Genomic DNA, 23,113 nt, shown 5'->3' with positions numbered 1-23,113 from the left:
TAGACAAGTGAGCCCAAATAAAATGGTTCTTAATTTTAAGATGTAATAACTTCAAAAGCTTGCTTAGACTTTTGTGGAGAGTGCTGATACAGAAATTAGAAACTATGATATTCCTATGTGAAAATACAGACAACTCTTGTGAGAATGTCAAAGCTATCTTTTCTTTTTACCATTAATAAAGACAACATTAACTGCATAGTGAAAGACTAATTCTGAGGACAACATACAGTATCAGGCAAGGTCACTAGTATTGACAATTCTTTATTTAAAAAGTATTTTTGCCATGGATTAAGGATTACCAAAGAACTGTCTTTTTTATGATAATTTTCAATTATAGCACTCACTGGAAAACTTTTCATTTTTTTCAAAAAGTGGAGCAGTGTTTGATGTACTACTCTGCACAGATAGGATCCACTGCTATCAACCCCAAAACGCTGAATGTTGCTCATTAAGGCTGCGTTCTGTTCTTCAAAGAAGATCTTTACTTTGCATTGTTGACAGCTTACTTCCTCTCCTTTTTAGCGGCTAACCACATATAAATCAGGGAACACCAAAGCAGTCTTTGGGTTATTAGGATGACGCCTGACATAGCAGAGTGGGAGAGAACAGGGAGTCAGCATGAGTGTCGGGAAGGCACTCAGGCTGTCAGGAAACTAGTTTAATCGTTAAAAACGGAGGAAGCTGTGGTGCACACAGAGGGTAGATAAATGAAAAAAGCTTCAGTGATGAAACTAAAAGAGGAAAATAATATTATGATGAGAGAGAAGATATGGGGCAAAAATGAAAGTGGTTGTCAGAGGCAGTGCTTTCTCAAGATTGAGTTTATCACTCCACTTTGACAAATTTCTGATTTTCACAGAACTGATAAAGAAAAGTAACAAACTGGCCAGATCATTTTTGAATCAACTGTGTAGTCAAGGGAGCTATTTCTGCACTGTATCTGCTACACAAGAATGTGCACAGGTCACAGTGCTAAAGATAATTTATTTAAAACTCAAATCGTTTGGACGATGACTGATCTGATCGACTATTCGGTCAGATTTATAGCTGTCGGTTGAATTTCTGCAGCACTAAAAAGACAAAATGTATTCAACGCTTTTTTCTGAAAGGAGTCAAATTAAGAAATCTATGACAAAGTTCAGGACAAGATTGAATTCTTCTGCTGTCAAGAAAAAAGGGGATGGATGGATGTATGGATGGATGTATGGATGGATGGATGGATGGATGGATGGATGGATGGATGGATGGATGGATGACAGGTGTTTACATGACAGTTATATATTTGACAAAAAACATTTTAGTAAATTATTAAGATTGTCTGCTAAACATAAAAATTTAAGAGTTCTTTCATTGTAACCTTTTTAATAGACATGTTGCTAAGAAGTAACTAATTAAATGTTGTTTTGGGGGGTTTTTTTGTTTCTAGACAGACTGCCGGGCAATAAAACTTTAACACTGTTTGGTTACATAATTTATTGCAATACATATTGTCATATTCACCGACATTAACACAAATCCCATGTTTTAATATGCACCCCTAATAACCCCCCCCCCCCACCCACCCCCCCTACACACACAAAAAATCATACATTTATTTGTGCTACTTACACTGTTATATACATAAGTATGTCCAGTTTTAGAGATTGCAGATATGAATATGAAACAGCAATTTTAAATGCAGGACAGACAAGAAGGTAATGGACTCAACTGCTTACGACTCAATTTTTTAACATGTTTTTCATTCAGGTAAACAAAATGTCAATTTGACCCGTTCCTCAGACGTTTGTTGGGGAAAGAAATCCTCCATTTAATTACAGACACGAAATATTCATACCTTTCCTTGTGTCTAACTAACCTTTCTCACACTACAATCACTTTTGTATGCTGCATACGGTCCCTGTGGAAAGTTATTATTGAAAGCATATGGACCACATCACATAGCTCACTTGTTAGCCCAGGTTTTTCTAATTAGGCTGTTTTCTTCAGATTGGAGACTGATCTCGTGGCCCTGACAGAGCCCCCTGCAGTTGAGGAAACAACGCTGTGCTCGCATTCTCAAACTTCTCCCCACAAACTGAGTCAGAAAAGGTTTTTGTTTTTCTCATGAATAAAAAATTAAATGGCTCCTATGAACCTGGGAGAAAATTAACGTGCACCCTGAAAACCAGCGTAGCTGGCAGTTTCAAGGCTCTACTGAGTTTTTACTAATCAGCAAACTTTGGAGGCAACTTTGAAAACAACTGCAGTTTTAAAAAGTGGATGTTATAGATATTTTTGAGGGGGAAAAACAAACTATACAGCCTCAAATTTACTTTTAAAAGTTAACTTATTATAGAGTTTTTCATAATAAGACCAATTCACTTAGTAGCATTCTAAAATGTTCTGTGGTTTACCCAGATTCAGTATAAATAACATACTTGTTTTGACCTCAAATCAATTCAAAGTAATCACCTGAAAATAGGCAAGATGTCAAATATATTTCTGAGATACACACCTCGATTAAAATCTGCATATATATCATTATCACTTTGTTTTATCAAGTTGTTAGATATTTCCAATCAAAGATATGTTATAAATAAGCTAAACATATCCAAAATACTGCTGGTCAGATAGGTAGAGAGAAAGAGGCTTGCAATTTTAATAAAACCTATAAAACTGGAAATAGAGTGAAAAGCAATTTACTTTCAAGGCCTAATTTTACTCACACATTAAGAGGCTGCCAGGCCGGCCACTGAGCCTTCATCTTGATGACTGTCAGGACTTCATCACCCTTTGACGAGAAAGAAATACAAGCTGGGTCAAGAACAAAGAAGTTATTTTTTGAACAAAAGTGACAGTGGAGGACTGGTCAATCAATGTTTACACTTCATAAGCTGATGGTGAAGTAACAATAGAGAAGGAGCAGATGAGGCATCTTAGCCATTCAAATATTGTGACATATTATTTAACAAACAAAACTGAACATTAACAGCCACCTGAAACCAGAGAACCATCATGCTGCAGGAAAATAAAAAAAGTCACACATCTGGTAGATGCATGTAGAACAGTTAAAATATGAACAGATTGTGTGGACAGTCACTGCAAAATCCCTGCAGGGGTCCCTACAATAAAGTATTCTGGAGCTTAACCATGGTTGTTGAAACTGGTGTTACACCTTCCTCCAATCCAAAAAGTTCACTTAACTTTTGTTAAGTGAACCATAAATGTGTGAACAACTGAAAAATAAAGCTGCAAAATGTAGAACATATGCCAAATATAAACATAAACTATGAGTTTTGTTTGTCGGTTTACAATGTTTCTATGAAGCCCCCTGGACTCAGTCGTGATATATGTTTAACTAGATCAAAGTAGCAGAAGAAGAAAAGTAAGAATTTTGAAAAACACCAATTAAATGAAGAAAACATTTTTTATGCACAAAGGTCTTACAACTAGATCAAGAAAATCCCTTAAAATGAAATGTGTTATTTTAATTCAGTAGAGGTTGTAATCCTGTGGGCTTCTGCTAGAATAAAATTTACAGGTTTGGGGGCTCCTTAAACTTATGAAGTATTCTCATTCAAACTGGACACTTCATGAAAGAAAAAGTGAAAAGAGCAAAACTCTGATGTATTAGAACAAATAGATTAATGCATTAGGAAGTGACTAAAGGATAAAAAAGTTAAGCAAACAAGAAAAAAATCCATCACTGTTTTGTAATAAGTATTAGCTGTAATGGCTGTAATTTTACATATTTACCACCATGATATGAATACATGCAACAGATCATTAAGCTTGTACAAAAGCGAAAACTCACAAATTGAAAAAGATAGCAATGGCATAACCATTATTTTCATCTGTCACTTTTCTTCTTGTCTTTTTCCAAATCTTCTGCACATATTAATTTTTTATTTTTGCTACAAATCTCAATGGAACAAGAGCCATTGTTGTGCTGGCTGCATATATTAATACTACTTCAGGCTTTTTAAAGTCTTCTAATACATTATGCTTAAATCTTGTCTACTACATTTTCTTTCAGGTATTTGTTCACTTAATCACTCAGTGTTGAGTTCGATAATTTTAACTGTCTAAAGTCCTACTTCTTTATCTCGTATCCAATGGACAGATTGGCTAAACTCTTTATTTAACAAAGTTACAGTTAGTTATATTTAATCGCTATCCTTACCATAACATTTGCTTTTAAGTAATAATATAAATGTCACTACTCACTAATTATACTGTAGAGGTTAAAACCTTTTCATCAGTTAAATGAATAAATTGTAAAGTGATTCATGTCTATTCTGACAATGAGAAGCAAATGTTTTGCCTTGTATACACAGATGTATTTAACTGGTTTTCAATTAAGGAATCAGGAACGAATTAAGTGATAAAAAATAGCTTTCTATTGTGTTGGTGCGTCTTGTAAAGTAGAACCGATGAGTCATTTTTCATTTTGCCATTGACAGCAGACAAACACTGCAGCTCAAATCATTATTTAAAATAGCATCCATATCAATTTTGTACACAAAAGTGATCATCTTGATATTGAAAGCCATTCGTCACCATCATAAAATGGTTTAATTCACCTTCTGGTTTTAGTGTTGCTTTTTCATTTAGGACAGTTATCTCCTGAACTGACTTCGTTTTGACAGGAAATACAAAATGTCTTCTATTGCAAATTAAACATCCAATCAGATTCCTAAAAATCACATCACCATAGATCAAAAGTGACTTAGAATTAGCATATCCAGATAGGAATACAACCCATGAAATCCTTCACAGAACTTGTGATTTTATTCCAGTTAAAAAATATTGTCTACGTAGAAATAGACATAAAAAGCTTGTTTTAGAATGTTTTAGCACTTTTGGAAAATATACACACCCGTCAGGGACCGAAGAATGAACCTTTACATTTATGTACATGTGTTTAGTTTAAATTATGCACAATTTTGATGCTGACCTTTTTAAATAGAAACACCATGAGCTGGAAGTGAACCTTTTGTCAGAGTCCCCCGAAGCCACAAGTCCAAATCTTTCCTGCTGGGGGAGAATTGACCTGTCGTACTCCCTCACACTGGGGATATCAGCCATGAAATTGGCTCACAGTGAGCTGAGGGTAAATTCTTTAAAGGTAATAGCCAAGTAGTGCATGGTTCTCCCTTTGGCACAGAAAACCTTAGCAACCCTCACATATTTTCTTTTTCTGTCATTACCAGGACAACTGTGCATGGTGGTCATACTTTAGTTCCGTCAAGAATCCCTCTGCATGGCCAATTCACATTCACCACTCATCTGGACTTTTTAAACTGCTTGTGTCGTAGTTGTGAGGTTTCCTCAGATGCTGCCAAAACATCATGAAAATGAATAAGACATCTGAGCTGCATTAGAACCACTAAAGTGGAATCGTTAGCTTTTCAGGACTGCAGTGTCAAGTGCAAGTCAACTTAATCCTACAAATGTTTGATCATACTAGAGATACTAGTAAGTCATAACAAAAGTGGAGTTCATTTTATTCTACAAGCTTGCAACTTGACCATCTCCTACCCTGTGATTGAGCTCCTCCAGATCTTTATGAAAAAGTGAAAGAACCGAATGGCTGTCAGGTAAATTTGGATTTGTTTTTACATCTTACAATCTTACAAATAAATTAGCTTGATCCTTTAACCTCTTTCAATTTAAAAATTATATTACAGGCTATGCATTTTACCTTCACTTAGAATCAACAGACATAAGTTACTGTAAGTGGAAGACTGTTGGGAAAACTTAAAATAAGAGCTTATTTTATCAAGAAACACCATAAAAAACATATTCAGACAGGGAAGGAAACCAGAATTGTTTCTCATAACAGTTGTTGGCATTATGCTGCCAATTTGACTGCAAAGCTTACTGTGGACAGACAGAAAGAAATCGTATAAGAACACATCACAATTTCAAACATTTAACAAACAAAAACAAATCTATCTTTTCTCATAGTTTGAGCATGTACACAAAGAGATTTTTGGTAGCTGAGTCATTTCCAGAATATAGAACTGCTTGAATCTATTAGTGAAGACACATCAAGCAGTGGAAATGGCATCATTTTGTAGGGAACAGATTCATATTGCATGAATAATTCCCATCTAATCTTGACAAGCGCAGTGAACCTTCATTTGTGATGCTTGATTTAGCATGTGTAATTCCCTGTTAGGCAAGAAACTACATTTAAACTGACATCATTGCAAATAAGAAACTGTTAGGGATAGAGTTGAAGTGCTGATATGGTTAATTTTGCCCTTTTGCACTAACTACAATTAGAGGTTTAATATGCATATGCCCTGATTAATATGAATAAAGTTTGTTTATACAGATTTAAACCACAAAATTTATGAGCTGAGCTGCAACTTTTCTATCACTGTGTCAACAATTTGTAATTCCCCTGTACAACAGCAACATGGATTTTGAAGTCACTTAAAATTTGGTAGCATCCTTTATGTTTAGTGGCAAGATGTGTGAAAAGCCTCAATATACATCAAACTTTCAAATTGATAAAATAAGAAAAATCCTCCTTTTTATTTCTATACACTTACTGGGTAAAAAACTGTGACACAATCAAACATATTTATGTTTGAAAAAAAATCACAGGTTACATTATTATTACAATACTCTCATTATTTTTTACCCACATTTTCCAGACTTTGTTTGGTTGTAGAAAATTTCAAAAAGTTTGAACTCACAGAGAAAGGGATTTTGACCATTCATCTGTGCAATCTCTCTAGATTATTAATTCACTCATGCGCTTTCTCCTATTCAGCTCATGGCACAAGTTTTCTATAGGATTTAGGTTTGAGCGCTGACATAGCCATGGAGGAAGGTTGATTTTATGTCTGGCTAAAAAGATTTTGTTATATGTTTTGAAAATGTTTTTTTTTTGTTGGTAGATCCAATAATGATCCATTTGTAACTGTCTGATAGAGATCACCAGAGGTCTAATTCACATATTATTTATGACCCATGCACTCTGACAGGGTCTGCAGTGCCTTTGGAAGAAAAACAAGAATACAGCAACACCAACCCATACTCAACAGGAAGCATTTGATTCCTTTCTACATATTCATAGTTGTTTTACATCAATCCACTCCATTGTTTCTTGCTGAAAAGCCCAACCTTAGTCTCATCTGAGCAAAGCACAGAGTTCCTGTTAAAGCATTAGAACTTGGAAAACTGCACGTTAAAACTATTGTAGGGACAATAGGACAGGAGTGTTTTTTTTACTAGCTCGGCGCCCAACCAACTGGTTTTTAATGTACATGGTGTCTATATTGGTTGCTAGAAAAATTTGGTGACCCAAGGAAGACACTGGAGATGGAATAAAATATCTTTCCACTGTATTCCAATATGCTTTTTCAACATACAACTGCATTATTGTAATTTTTCTAACATAACTGGCCCCTGACCTCTATGCTTTGTTGAGATCTGAGAAAAGTCCAATAATTTGATTGGTATTTTGCCTACAGCAATGTTCTTTCCAAGTGCTTTCACATGCATGGAATAATACAAAAGTACAAAACAGCTGAGATGTCATTCAGATGACTTCTTAACGACTCAGAGAGGATTTCTCATTTTTTCACTGAACACTTTCTGGGTGGAAATATCTGAAAAACAATATTACATTTTTCCAAAAAGAAAAAGAAAATCGCAGCCGATCTGTCACAACCATTCTAATGTGAAAACACCACCCAGCCCTCGAGCTGCTATCCCTGCCAGCAGTCTTCACTGTGGAAAACAAAAACGGCCACACATCCACATGTATGCTCTCTACTACTAAACTGTTAAACATCAAATAGCCATTAGTGTAAGAAATCATTCTAATTTTGCGTTATCAATCAATCAAATTTTATTTGTGTAGCACATTTCAGCAGCAAGGCATTTCAAAGTGCTTTACATCATATCAAACACAGAAACACAACGCAACATAGAATCAACAATCAAAACACGACATTAAGTCAAGTTTCATCAATAAATTTGTAATTGATTACGTTTCAAATACAATTCTATCGGGATTTTATTACTTATTTGCTTTCCATTGTGTCATTATGTTTGTATTACAACAAAAGATTTAAGGCAACCAATTTGCAAAACTGTCAAGCAACATAAAAGTGTAAGAGTTTGTACAGCTAAAGCTACTCCCATGAATGTTTACTTCTTGTGTATTGTATTTGGAGATGATGCATGCATCCATTTAATTTTTTTAATTAATTAATACTTTTTCCTCTGTCTATATTCGAGTCTCTTCTTTTTAGAGCTGAATTTTAATTCATTAAAATGTTAATTTTCTAGAAGCTTGCTTCAGAAAAGAGATGAAGCAGCAAGCTTCCCAATGCAAATAAAACCATATTAGCATCTTTCATGTCAGTGAAGCCCGACTGTCACTGAAGCAGAAGTAGGGAGGGTATTTCTGTGGAAATTGCTCATATTATTCACCCTGTCTCTGTGAAAAAATTATACTAATGGCCATTCCCAGTTCCTGGTGGCAGAGCTGAAATGAGGAAGGTGAAAGAAACCATGAAACAGTAGCAGCAAGAACTCAGACACGCTTGGGATATTAAATAAAATCACCCACTTGTGGAATTTGTTAAAATATAACAAAATAAAAATGTACAATTAAATTAGTAATGTTAACATTAAGCCGGTGTGACATGACCAGAGATTGTGGATTACTTTCACCTTTGTTTTTTACTAATACAAATTGGATAATTTTATAAAACCTTTATCAGCAAGAACAGCTATAAACCGAACAGCCTCTTCATTAGATACGCCATTCTATTAGCTGGTTGGATGGCCTTTTGCTCTTAGACCTGCCCAGACATTTTTGCAGCACAGATTCACCAGGGTTTCAGAAAGAGCCTAATGAGATATTAGTCCATATTTAAACAAATGTGTAGATATGTTACTTCTGAATTTAGAAAAGCCCCAAAAGACAGTGATCAAGTAAACACAATAGCAGATTTTGATGATGGAGGATTTGAGGCAGGCAGGGAGAGTAGAAAACTGCAGGGACAGATTAAAAATGCCTAAAAGGACAAATTGGTCAGCACATGAGCTCAGAGTCGTTCCCAACACTGTCAGGTCCTGTGGTTTTGTTGGGGTTAATCCTAATCAGAGAAGACGTCAACTGGTTGAGCTGAAGTGTAGAGACTGATACTGCTCCTGTAATCTGGAACAAACTTCCAGAAAATGGCAAAGCTGCTGAAAAACTGAGTTCATTTAAATCAAAGCTAAAAACAAATTTCTTTAGAGTTGCTTTTGGTTGATAGGATTAATTCTAGTCTGGACTGAAACTTTTCAGTATTTCTCTTTATTAAAATATGTTTTTTGGTTGTTTATTGTGTTATGTTTTTATTATGCAAAAGAATTGCCTTGTTGCTGAAATGTATACAGATAAACTTGGCTTGATTTATGACTGAGTAGTTGTGCCAAGAAAATATACCCCATGTCATTATACCACCAGGAGCAATCTAAAGCATTGATACAAGCCAAGATCGATCTATAATTCCTGTTTTTTGTGCCAAATTCTGGCCGTGCCATCTGACTGTCATAGCTGAAATTGAGACTCACATAACCAGGCAATATTTCTTCAGTCTTCAGTTTCCAATTTTGGTAACTTATCTGGTTCAATGTCCGACATATTGAAGCCTTGTTATAATCCAGGTATTCTATACACTGTGGTATAATGAGTAGGTTTCTTTTAGGTATTGTTACCTTTCAATCATCTCAAACCCGTCTTCACCTCAAACATCCGCAAGTTATTTTTGTCGATAAACTGCCACTCACTGTATATTTTCTCTTTTTTGAACGTTCTAGACGTTCTATGTACTAGAACGTCTACATGCCTAAATGCTTTGGGCCACTGCCATGTGATTGGGTGAGTCACTATTTGAGTTAATAAGCAGTGGAACAAGTGTGCCAAATGGAGTAGCTGGTTAGCATAAGGCGGGCAGCGAATAAATTTTGAACATGTCATTTTATAATAAAAAATAGTCAAACGAATCCCTGCAGCACAATCAGAAGCAATTATGTGAGTTGTTTCTGCCTGCGAGCCAAAGCCCCATTAAGCTTGAGAAAGCTTTTTCCTATGTTGCGATAGCAGCTTCTCTGATGTTGTAATCAATGTTCTGCTAAAGAATCTCTGATCTGTCTGTCCTTGCAAACACTTCACACTATTAATAGACATAGAAAATTGCTTCAAAATTCCAACTGGATGCAAGCTGGCTGTTATCAGCATGTGCTGTGAAAGGCTTACACAGCCTTCAGGTGTTAATTAAATCTCCACTGACATTCCCATATCCTGCTTGACAGAATGGGCTGCAGTTCAGATATTGTGTAGATGAAGTCTCTTCAGTCAGACCAATCTCGTGCAAAAATAGAAAGGAGAACATCCAACGGGCAGGGGAGACAGAGTGATGACAAGAGATTTGTCCATGCTAAAGGTAGATGGGTTTGCAAGCACTGAATACTTCTCTAGAGAGCCGTGAACTGATTTGCTGACCATGATTGTCCTCGGTGGCACACTCTTAGCCCCGCAGTGAAGCCTGGCAGATTCATTCATCAAGCAGCCTGAACCATCATACAGGCAACCAGTCCTGGGTCCACGGCTAGGAGGTATTATTAGAGATGAACTTAGATAACTGTTGTTGATGACCCAGTTCAGCATGACTGTTGCTCTAAAAGTATTTTTTCCCTCTTTCTATTATGATTCTTACTTTACAACAATGTCGATGAGGACTTGTTATTTTTTGAAATGCTTTGCAGTAGAATAGCTGATGATCCTAAAACTGCCCAGAAAATAACCTTAATCTCCATGTCTTCAGAAAGCAATGTAAGATCCTGGCATCACAAACAGCTTTCCATCAGGAGAAGAAATTAGTCTAAAACCAACTCGACATTAACTGAACTCTTTGTATGATAACTTTCAAAATTAATGAATAAAAACAATAAAGCAAAAGACAAAATGTCCTTAACAGACATACAGAGGATTTATAGAAACGGCAACTGTCAACAATCTAATGAACAATATGGCAGAACATAATGACCAGACAGTGCCAAACTCCACTACAACCAGGAAAGTACTAGCTTAACAGCATATCATTTAACTTCTGAAGTTTGTGAGGCAAGGCTTCAATGAATGGATATGACTCGTTTCTACAACTCATCTCACAATTGAGATTGAGAGACATCATTGCAATATGAAGATCCACTCAACACATCAAACTAAATGTCGTGTTCCTAAGAAACAGGCTTCCTCCATTGGCTTGCCTTCTTTCAACAGTTCAACATGTGGTGATACACCATGTGTCTGCTCACTGTAAGAAAACCAAGTTTCTTTATCATTACCCATCCACTCACTCTGTACATCTTAGAGGTCAGAACCTTAATCCAGGTGAAATTAGGAAGTGGAGGAGCAAACCATGGACCATTTGTCAGTTAACCAAATGACTAAAATGAGACAGCAAGCAATGCAAACTCAAAGTAAAGGACGAGGGAAAATGGAGCATGAAACTTAATCAGGCACATAGAGAATATGGTAACTGAACACGGCAGAAAACTTTCAGCTTCAGAACAGGTTGGACCAAACATGCTGCGCCACGCTCACGTTGAAAGTTTAGCATATATACTCATTTAACAATCATCATTCATAAATGCGCATGAAAGTTATTGCATAAATTAACAGACACAAGCAAAAGACAACAAGTTTTGAAAAAAAAAACTAGCTGCATGTTTTTCATCAGACATTACAATCCATCTAATAAAGGTATGAGCAAAACAGAAAACATAATGTTGTGTATTTGTAAGCTTTTTGTTGCAAAATATTGATGTACATTATGGTGTTTGACTATGTGATGTGCACATTAACACACTAAGAAAGAAGAGAAAAAGAGTAATGAGGTTTTTAATGCAGTTGTTGTAAAGCAACTCATTTTCATTAAAAATGAAAGATGTGATCCAAAAGTTAATAGAATGAGCCTTAACCTGGAATTAACTAATGTTACTGTCATACAAAAACAGTAAATCTGGACAATAAATCACAACCAAGTTCCAGCTTCTTGCAAAACTCTACTGTAGACTAATATTAGCGAAGAGCATAGATAAGAATGAAAATGTTTGCTTCTGACACTTGAAAATTTATTGTTATGTGTCTTTGGGCACAAAAACATAAACCCATAAAATACAAACCTAGTTTCATTTTTGTACACTTAGCTTCTTTTTTAAGCATAGCATTTAAAAAGAGGAAAGATCCCTAATAGGACACGGCAAACGCCTTATGACTTTCAAAGCCAGTGAAAGGTTCTGTTAAGATAAAACGTTGAGACTCACAGTGCTTCTGTAATATGATTTCATCTGACAGTGGTTCTCAGGAATAATAAATATAATTCACTTTTAATATCTCTGAAAAAAACTGCCCTCATCTCACTTATGAGCCAGAAGTCAACTCTAAGACCAAAAACAACTTGCTCACCAAGTGGCACTGAAAAGAAAAAGGACAAAAAAATAATAGAAATCAATAACATAGGAAAATTGAGATGAGGTGCAACTTTTTCTGGAAATATATTTTACATAACGAATACAGTGTATAATCTTATATACATGATATTGTGCAATTTGGTGTATTTTGATTTCAACCACACCTTTACTCTTAAAATAAAATGGTTTGATCCCTCAACCACGCTTCAGTCTCTTACAAACAGTAGATAAATGTATGCAGCACTTACTCATTTAGAAATAAAAAATAAAAATTTTGATGAATAAATTAACTAAATAATTTTATTTTATTGTTTAATGAAATAATATATATATATTTTTTTATATTCAGATGTTCTTGTAGGTTTGGGGAATGTGTCAGGACCTCACTTGTTAGAAGGTGGAGATTCTGGATTTCATTTTTCTCCCTCTTTTCTATTTCTACACCTGTAGTGTTTATGGTGGAAGGTCACATTTGGATTATGCTGTGAAACAAATAATGATGTGATGGGGGCACCACAACAAGATGGTTGGTTCCAGTCACTGTACTACAACATAGTTTGCATATTTACTGCAATACTCTGCGTAGACACATGACATATTTATGTCTATGAACGTACTAGTTTTGTGGCAGATGTAACGTTATCACTGTTTTAACATCAATTTTAATCAATAACTTTTTAGACAACCTATAAAATCTGTTTAATATAGAAAATTATTCATACATTATATACTATGATGTAAATATGAATTACACTTAGTTTTTGAGTCTATTACGAATATGTAAGAGGTTGCATCTGAATCCTTTGTCCTTATCCTACTCTATCAGACAGTGTCTCTTTCCATCTGTTTGACCCTCTCATGAGCCTCTAGTTCTGTAAGTTACCAAATGATATGAAGACTGTAGTGAATTTCAAGTAGCAGTGCTAGAGTGTTATTTACACTGAGCCAGAAAAACAAGTATCGCCATTTTTGAGAACAGATTTATCAGGTCATCTCATGAATCAAACATTAAAAATATTTATTAAGATGGCTCATTGCATTTAGAGAGCCAGATTAACTGCTCATGAAGATTTGAAAAGATGTTGCCTTATGGACAAGGAGTTTATTATTATTTGCAATTGACCATATTACACTTAGAATTTAAACCTAACAGACCAAATCACTGTTAATAAACAGTCTTGTCAGTGTTTGATTAGTCTTGCCACAGTCTGTGAAATAAAAATGAAGCAATTCACAGCTGAGTAATCATACAGCTGAATGAAAAGCAAATAGCTTCATTTAAATTTCAGTATCCATATATACTACACAGTTGCTTGGTGTTTAGATTCTGTAATATAGATTTCACTCAATCTGCTTCCCAACCTGTTACTGACTGTTTCTCATGGTTTGCACAGCAAAAGTAGGGGTGGGGGGACTCAAAATGTTGCAAATTCTTTCACACACACACTTTAATCTGCAAAATATAAATTTGCAAACTTGGATTCACCAATAAACATAGTCAAAAGCAATCATGCACATCAAAAGAAAAGCGATCCAGCCTTGATTATCGACTGATAAGAGGGGGAGTCACGATCCTGGAGAATACAGATCCAGAGCTTAGTAAAAACACTTTTTGATGTTTAGCATTAATCTTAATTTTAATTTCCATAAACTGTGTCATCTCAAGCTCATAGAGAATAACAATCATTCACCAAGAAGTTCTTACATACCCAAACAAGATAAACAGTTCTGGAGCTAACCTGTAACAAAACCAAAGAATATTTAGCCTGGAATTGGCCTCCTACACAATTCCGCTCAATTCTCATCTCCCCTCAGTGCTACATTTAGGATTTCTTCCATCAGCTTAACAGAATGAAGAGTTGTGAATTAAGATGCTGATTTTCTGCGCACTGCGAGATCTGGGCCACCAATAAACAAATAAATTAATATTACGGAGACATACATTCCAACAAAGATATTTTTCATTGTTTCTTTGGTGAATGAAGAAAATATATCAGGTTGTGATGTATTTAAGTACTTGGGACTTGTCATATTCTGTATGACTGAAAATCTACACCAATGCAACTTCCCATGGGTACACTTCATTGACTTTGATCTTAACCAGCACAACTGCATCATTGAGGATCAATACCCATTGTATCAGGTATTCTTGTTTGCTGTATAATCAATACATACCTACAAAAAACAAAAGAAATGCACAAGATGCAGCTGGATTAACACAAACAAGTATTTAAGTCATTCATATAAAACTGTTTGAATGGAAACACCCAACTGCATTGCAACCTGGGTGTTTAATAACAAAAAGATAATCAATTCAAAATCCACTCAGATAAATAAATTACCTGTGTTTAAAGGTATATGCACTTAAAAACTCACAGAAAGCACACACTAGGTTTCCTGTTGCATTTGAAATTCTACTTTCATCTGGCAGTTCTGATCACTTTAACCAGTTATAATAACAGTCCTATGAGCCAAGACAGGCATAAAGGTTTTTGAGAGCATTCTTTTCCAATACAGGAATAGCTCAGCAGTGCTCAAAGAGCTGACTTGACAGTCTGAGAGAAATCTGCCAGCTAAATTTAAAGAATGATTCTTTTTTCATATACACACATATAAGCTTTCATTAAAACTAAGAAAAAACAGCAAGTAAAACCATAGGCAAACAAAAGAGCAGTGCCATAAGAAAAGTTGTAATGCGAATCTCTGGTCACTTTTCAGACAATGTAGTGTTTATCTTATTGACCATCGTGGCTTGGGAAGCATGAATACAGAGCTAGGGTTAAGATGTCAGGCCTCATTTTAGCATATGGTATGTCTATGAAACTGAGATAAAAAAAAATGCAATAGACCCATGGGAAGTAAAAAAGAAATGCAAGGAACATGACAAAATGGTTTCTGAAAGAGAAGAGAGTGGTGACAACAGTGAAGCCTGTGAGATAAAAGCAGCCCGTCGCAGACGTGGGTACTATGCTGTTGACATGTTGTGCATCTAAGTGTTTTGTGTTTTGCGTCTAGAGGGCAGCATGAGGTAGAAAAAAAAATAGTCTTAAGAATCATATGTTGAGAAGTCCTACATGGCCCTGAGATGTGTGATTCATCACATTGATTTCTTGATTGACCAAATGATAGCAACATGTTAATGTGGAGATACAGACACAGAAATCTATGTTGCTAGTTTGGTGTGTGTTAGATTGCTAAATACACATTTAAATGTAAATATTTTTCTCTTACAAATAAAGGATATGACACTTAAAAAAACCCAAAAAACTAAAAGTGTACTGCCATTTTGAATTCAGATATTGATTAAACAATTTGACCCTTTTAAAAAAGCACTTGTCTTAGAGGCTTTATACAACAAATTTATAATCCAGTGTGAATAGCTAAATTTTTCTTAGTGGGTTTTAAAAGTATTTTACAGTATTTTTACTTCCTGCAAGTGAAAGCTAAGTTTACACCTCTTTGTTGTCAAAAGGAGGTCTATAAACTATGCCCTGCCTTGTATTTCACTTTTCAATCATAGACTGAAAACATTTCTGTCACACTGTGAAATATTTAGGTTGGAAAGTTGACAACATTTGTTATGACATTACCACTGCATAAACTTAGGTTCAAATGAATCAGCATTTTCTTCACTCATCAATAGGATGCTTCCAGCACTATGCGACCTTTAATATGTGGGGCACTGTGATCTGTTTCAGCTGTGAGCATTTACTGCAGCAACAGTCCATCCAACAGGATAGATATCATGTTTACATGCAAAACATGAGTTTGTGACCAAGAAAATTGTATCCAATAAATACTGCCTTCTAAAAGTGTGAGGTTATTGTTACAGACACTGATTAGTCATAATATTTTTGATTGACTATCAAATAGTATGAGGAACATAATAAAGCTAAGTACTGTAACTAAAGAACTGAAATAGGGTAAAACAGGGAAAAAATTATGAAATCAAAGAAAATCTTTTGAACACATAAATAATAAGCAAACAACACAATATCCTGACACTTATTTGGTCAAGGAAATTCAAAAGAAATTTTGTAATTTCTTTTTTAGCTCAGGGTAGCAATACCCTGCAATCATTCAAAATTAGCGCAGGGTACATTTGTTTGGCCATACAAATGTATGGCCAAACTATTAACTTGGTAATCCTGGTTTGCACTAATTTTGCTTGAGCAAATAGTTTTGTGAATGTGTTCCATTAAGAATATTTACAACAGTGAGCTAACTTCAATTTATGGCTCGTCAGCTTCATTTTGCATTATTTCTTATGTAAAATTGCTGTACATACATCTGCACCGGCAAGGAGTCAAGATGGGACTCTCCAATGTTCTTTACACTGGACTAAACCTATCTTTATTTTCTTAGAGTTTTAGTGATGCTCTGCAGCATCAACCACAAAAGCATAGGAAATAGTTGTGCTCATGATAACTATGTTTAAGTAATTTTTAATTTTGTATAGTCTTGTGTTTTTTCTTACTCGTCCTCCTACTACTTTCCATGCAAAGTAATATTTTCTTTTTACTTTATACAGACAATATAAGAATTAGCAAAATTCACATAATGTAGTGAAAGTTTTTCTTTAGATGTATTAAGGAAGAGCACAAGATGATGGCATCTAATAAGATAGCAGACAGCGCTGTTTATTAATGTAAGTGGTTATTTTTTTGTTCTTGTCTGTAAGGATATTTGATGGCTTAGAGTGGTGAGCTGCCAGTTTTTATAACTACTAAACAGTCACTACAAGAATTCTACTAAATAGATGTGGCAAATTTCTGCGTCATCTAATCTTCACAACAAAGCCAAAAAAATAGCATTTAATGGTCAAAACAACAAAATGTTTAGGAGTTCTCAAACATAAGACCAGGCCATTTTTAAAAACCAAAAGATGAGTCAAAGGGAAAAAATGTAAAACAGAAGTGTGTGTTTGTGTGTATTCTCAGGAACTATGTGAACCACATTTCCTCTTATAACATAAAAGAGCCTGAATTTCATTGATGTTTCATACATGCTTTCAGGCTATGCAGCATATAGTGCTCTCCTTAAACCAGTGCAAAAATAATTAGTTGGTCAAGAACTTTAATGAACTGTGAGTTGAAAATCTAAATTCTGAATGGCATCAAGGTGAGCAGCAATTCGATTTCTAATAGTGTGATGAGAGACTGAATCTTTTCATGAAATGAGAAATCTCTTGAAGAACATAAAAGTCAGTGTAAATTCCTTAGTTTGCATCTAACAGATGTTCATATACAGTGGGAGAAAACTATTTCCCTCTTAAAAAGCCTATTTACCAAAAAGTATTAAAACAGTGTGAGGTTGAAAGAATTCTTGTAATGTGCCTTTTGTTTATATTTTTTTTATTCACCTGACAACAACAGATTTGTACTGTAAAAACGTAACTTTTTAACATTAAAACATAAATTAGATCCATTTACACTCCTAGTCTATCACAGATTGGAATCTATAATCTAAAATAAAGTTGTAGTCACCTACCTTGTCCTGTGGGTGTAAAACAAGCCAAGCTAATCAACATCTCTACCTTCATGCTTGACAGTCAGTACAAGGGGTCTGTTCTTTTTGTGCTCCTAGAAACATTGTTTCACTGAGAAGTTAAATAACTGGCTTTAGTACTTGTCTGATCAAATGAGTTTTGCTGAAAGGCCGTTTTGCTTTTTCCAGTTTAACTTTATAAAACTGATGTGCACTGACGTGTCGTTTTTAGAGAGAATATCTTTCTCCTGGCTGCATGCCATACTTATTTCATTTAATCTATTTTTTCATTTTATGAACTTTAACATTTGAATACTAAACCAAGGTAGTTACAGTCTGGGATGTGGATGAGGAGATCACTTTTGTCTTCATATTTAAAATTAGCAGATAATTGTACAGAATTGCAATGTTGCAAAAAAAACTTGTTCAAAAATGTACTCAGAACTATTTATAGATATATCTGAAATATCAATCTTAAAAATTAGAATTAAGCAAAATACACATGACAATTAAATTTCAGAGCAACAATGTGAACTAATTCCACAGGTATAAGCTGAAACACATATATCTACCTGTTTACTCAGAGTTAAAGACTCAATGTAATCTTCTATTAGTTGTTTTCTGTTTGTGTTAACTGTTCTCCTATTTAAATATGGCAAAAATAATCACACTAATACTAACTGAGCTACACAAAAAGAACAGAATTACTAATTCCGCTCATGTTATTCTGGTATTTACATATAGTTCAACTTTTATCAGACTTTGAAAGACAAAAAACAGCATGAGGCTCAGAGCTGTATTAACGGGCATCCATATGTATTTCCTGCCTTTAATCTGCCATTCTGGCTATGACCTGAGGAGGGTTGGTTGTGCTCTCTAGTGCAGCTGTGTGGCTCATGATATTAGAGGATTCTGTGTGTGTTCGTACTGTGTAATAATGAAAAACACCCCACGCTGCGAGAGGAAATAGGAGATTTCATAATCCGTCTGAGGCCTTGGCCCTGGTTACTCGTCCATGGAGGGAGTCTCATTAAACTTCTCATTAGTGACACACTGAGCTTCTGTAATGACTAAATGCATATATAAATCACCTCAAACATGAAACGAGGGACGGCAACAATGAGCTCTGGCTGCATCCCGGTGCTGCCTACTACACTGATAAGAGCAATTGTACATGAACAATGGAATAATATTTGACATCTGTTTACTCTGCAAAGCCTTTTCAAAAAAATAGATGCGTTTCCTATTAACTTTGACAGCTAACCTACTCAAACTGTAGGCATGTAGCCTTTCGACATTTAAAAAGATGTTTCCTCTGCTTACAATTCAAATAAAAGCACCATTTTTTAAAATGTGAATGGTCACTTCATGATTCTTCTTATAAAGGAATCTGAAAAAGAAAGAAGGTTTTCTTATTAATTGTCTGTTTTATGACTTGGTACATCAGACATGAAACTGAATGACTGAATTGTCAGACATGAGATTAACTTCGAAAGAAAGGTCTAAAAAGTTTGTTTGGTCGACATGCAAGTCTACATATGATATAGGCATCATAAATCTACCCTACTATATCAAATATTCTTTCTTCTTATTACAATACAAATACATTTCAAGACAATATATATGTATATAGGTGACCCTATATACTCAATGTAATAAACCTCCAATTCTAAAAATATATTGAACCTTGGACATGTATATTTTTTTACGACACATCTGATGGAGGCACAGCAAGACAAATTGCCAAGCACAACCTGGTACCAGGTCTTAAAGAATGACAAATCCAAACACAAAATAAACCCATCACACTCTGAATTGACATAGGTAGGACTAAAAAAAGGCTGTGCTTGTAAGGGTGTGTGACAGCATGTGTGTGTGGTCTGCATGCCTGCTTGGCTTTACAAATGAAACTTTGTATGAACACTCAACAATCAGTGCACCCTGTGGCTGGAGAGAAGCTGGGCTATGAATATCAATTTTGCATTCATCACTAGCTGCTCCCCTTGACGCCTTCACAAAGCGAGTCATCTTTCTGTTTGTGTCAGCACTTCCTAAGCAGCGCTGCACGGCTCAAAGCAGGGACACTCTTTTGCCCAGTCTTCTTACCGCAAGGACAAGGACTATGTTTTACGAGTCAGAAAAAGTAGATAAAGTGAAAATGCAAGATGCTTGTTTTAGGAAATATAATTATCCATTTTTAGACAAATGTAAAGAAACTATAAACATGTTTTAAATTAAACTGATGTTAACAGATTCAAAAAAGGTTAAAGTGCTTTTAAGTGGGGTTTTTTTAGCATTTAAAAAGTACAGACAAGAGAAACACTGAAATTGAAATCAGTAATATGACAATGAAAATGTAATTTATTATTGATCAATCTTAATTTACTTCATCTGGTGGGAAGCCAAACCTGTATTCTGTGTTTACTTGTGTTGTCTTTGACTACTATAATTGTCTTCGAAAAGTGACAAACATGCAAAAATAGTTAATTAGGAGGGGCAAACACTTTTCACACCATTGCAAATGCCATGCTGTCTTTTTGGGGGATTGTCTCTTCTTGTAAGAAAATATTGAATTCCTCTGACAAAAATCTAAGCATTAATGGAAATTTTTAAAAACTTATCATAGTTTGTGAACTACTACAAGGTCACAAACACTGGAGATATTTGCAGAGGAATTCATAAGGGCCTTTTTGCTAAAATACATTACTTTTCATGGTTGTTACCAACTCGTTTTATTTATTTTTTTCTCTCATAATTAAGTATCAACTGACCATCTGGAAATGTAATTTAATGAACAATTAGTAGAGAAAGTGTGGACTCTGTTCAAAGATAATTCTAGTTCTTTTACTAATAAGCATCCCCCAGTCAAGAATCAACATGTAAGAAAATCGCATCAGCGCCTGGTTCCCCAAAGATCGAGCTTCTATTACAAATGAAACCATTCTTGTGCCAGTTACAGAGTACAAGCACTTTTATTCACAGTTCATTGTCCTTCATCACATTAACACGCTTCAAACTAAGGTCAAAGCAAAACTTGGCTTCCTGTACAGAAACCACTCATCTTTTACATTCTCAGCTAAAAGAGCCATTATTGAAATGTGTACTCTTTGATTATTCGATTATGCTGACAGAACTTATGCAAAAGAAGTCTTCCAAAAATTGGATACAATCTATTATTTCCCCATCCGATTTATTATCAATGACCCTTATAAAACACACCACTCACTGTTGTACTCTCAGGTTAATTGACATTCATTGCTGTCTCGTTGGAACATTCACTGTCTCTTGTTCATTTATAAAACTCTACTAGGTCTTTCACCTCCTTCTTTAAATCAGCTACTGCAGAAGATTCCTACTCAAGATACAATGCTCATTCATTCCAACTTATTAAACTGAAAATCCTTAAATGGTTTCTATTGGCCATTTGTCTTTTTGTTTTGCGACTGCAATGATTCAAACTTTTATCAAAATACACTACATCTTGACACTTTGATTTAATTTTCTGCTTTGAAAGACGGACTAAATTACTTTTTCAAGGAGTTATGTAATTGTTTTGCAGAATGAACGCATTGTCCTTTATATGTATGCATATATTGGTATCCTCTCCCCTTCGCTTCCCTTTTAGATGTTCTAACACTTTCAGGCTAATATTGTAAATGAGAAATTGTTCTTAATGTTTTGCCTGTTGAAGAAAAGGTTTTTGACCAGTACTACCAGTAATCATATACTTATTTCCCAAATTAATCAGACAGCAAATTATAGCTTTAATAAATCCACTGCAATTTCACTCTCATTTCTAAGGTTAGAGATAACTTGTATACCTTGTAATGATGTCGGCTTAGAGTTCAAGCCAAATATAAAAGAGTGCATTAACAGCAGTAGGGAAATAGAAACCAACCAAGAAATTCACAGCTTTTACTGTGCTCTCATTATGTACACTAGGTCTTTAGCATCAGCAAAGAATAAAAACTCTGTTGAACCATCTGCTCCTCCAGCAGGGGTTATTTTAAGACAAAGTGAGCAAGTCATAAAGAAAACGAAAAAAGAAAAATATGCCAAACTATTAGCTGGGATAATATAGACAGCGTAAGAAGTATGTGAAGGATGAGAGGTGGAAGGCCAGAACTTTAACAAAACTAAATACACTTTTTGTGTGTTTTTGAATCCATGGCACCTCACAGTTTCATACTAAATCAATCTGATAAAATATTAACCCAGCATGTAGAATTTTTAGGGCTCAATTTAATATTTTTTTAGCTGATTTTCATGTAGAATATTTTACTGTCCATAGCAGATCCAAAAGAGGTGGTAGTGATCCATATCCTTTGTCATTATTACTACTACTACTACTGTATTTATAAAGCACTTTAAAACAACAATAGCTGTGACAAAGTGCTATACAGATAATAATCAATAAACATTTAAAATGTGGAAAGGGCAGAAAACAACAATAGAAACAATAAAATGTGATAACAGAGGTAAGAACACAAGTCTCAACACGTGTTAAAAGCCAAATAATAAAAATGTTTCTTAAGATGAATTTTAAAACCAGACAATGAAGGGGCACTTCTATATGTCACGGCAAATCGTTCCATAATTTGGGAGCTGCAAGAGTAAAAGCTCTGCCTCCTCTGAGCTTCAGGTTTGACCGTGGTACCTCTAAGACCAGCTGATCAGCTCGAGGGTAGGGGTTAAGCAGCTCAGAGAGTTAAGACGGGACAAGCCTATGTAAACTTTTAAAAATATATAAAATAATCTTAAAATCTTCTATTTAAATCTAAATAGAAGATCTGTAGCTAAGATAACATAGATGCTTGAAATAACTCATAGGATGGGATGGGACACTAATCACTGAATAGTGAACTCATAGGGTTTATTTAGCACTTTTGCAAGACAGTCTCCTCTACAAACACATAATTCTTACCTTTTGCCTGATCTCTTCTTCCATTTTGACTGGTGAGCCCAGCTCAGCTACCTGTTTTACTCCTTCGCTGGCTAAGCCACCAAATTCCCAGAGCACATAATTCTTTGAGTGGGAGGCACCGATGATGGCTGACCAGTGATTGGTGCGACCTGTAGAGTCAGACAGTAAAATATCTCATTACCTGGATTTCTCAACCATTTGCTTTACATTATCTTCAGTTTTCCTCTT

The 23,113-nt window shown here is 35.0% G+C and overlaps 1 protein-coding gene across 1 annotated transcript in view; it reads right to left on the bottom strand.

Annotated features, from left to right (window-relative positions):
- Nucleotides 1-23,113, bottom strand: part of spon1a (spondin 1a) — a 52,310-nt gene that overhangs the window by 11,127 nt on the left and 18,070 nt on the right. Inside the window, exons 6-7 of the mRNA XM_028014047.1 lie at nt 22,886-23,034; nt 2,706-2,770 (exon numbers count right to left, since the gene is read on the bottom strand). Coding sequence (XP_027869848.1) covers nt 2,706-2,770; nt 22,886-23,034 — 214 coding nt within the window. The remainder of the gene's footprint in view (nt 1-2,705; nt 2,771-22,885; nt 23,035-23,113) is intronic.

This window comes from Xiphophorus couchianus, chromosome 4, assembly GCF_001444195.1.
Source record: "Xiphophorus couchianus chromosome 4, X_couchianus-1.0, whole genome shotgun sequence".
Lineage (NCBI taxonomy): Eukaryota > Metazoa > Chordata > Actinopteri > Cyprinodontiformes > Poeciliidae > Xiphophorus > Xiphophorus couchianus.
The sequence above is the reverse complement of the archived record's forward strand: the minus strand, read 5'-3'. Positions and strand labels throughout refer to the sequence as shown.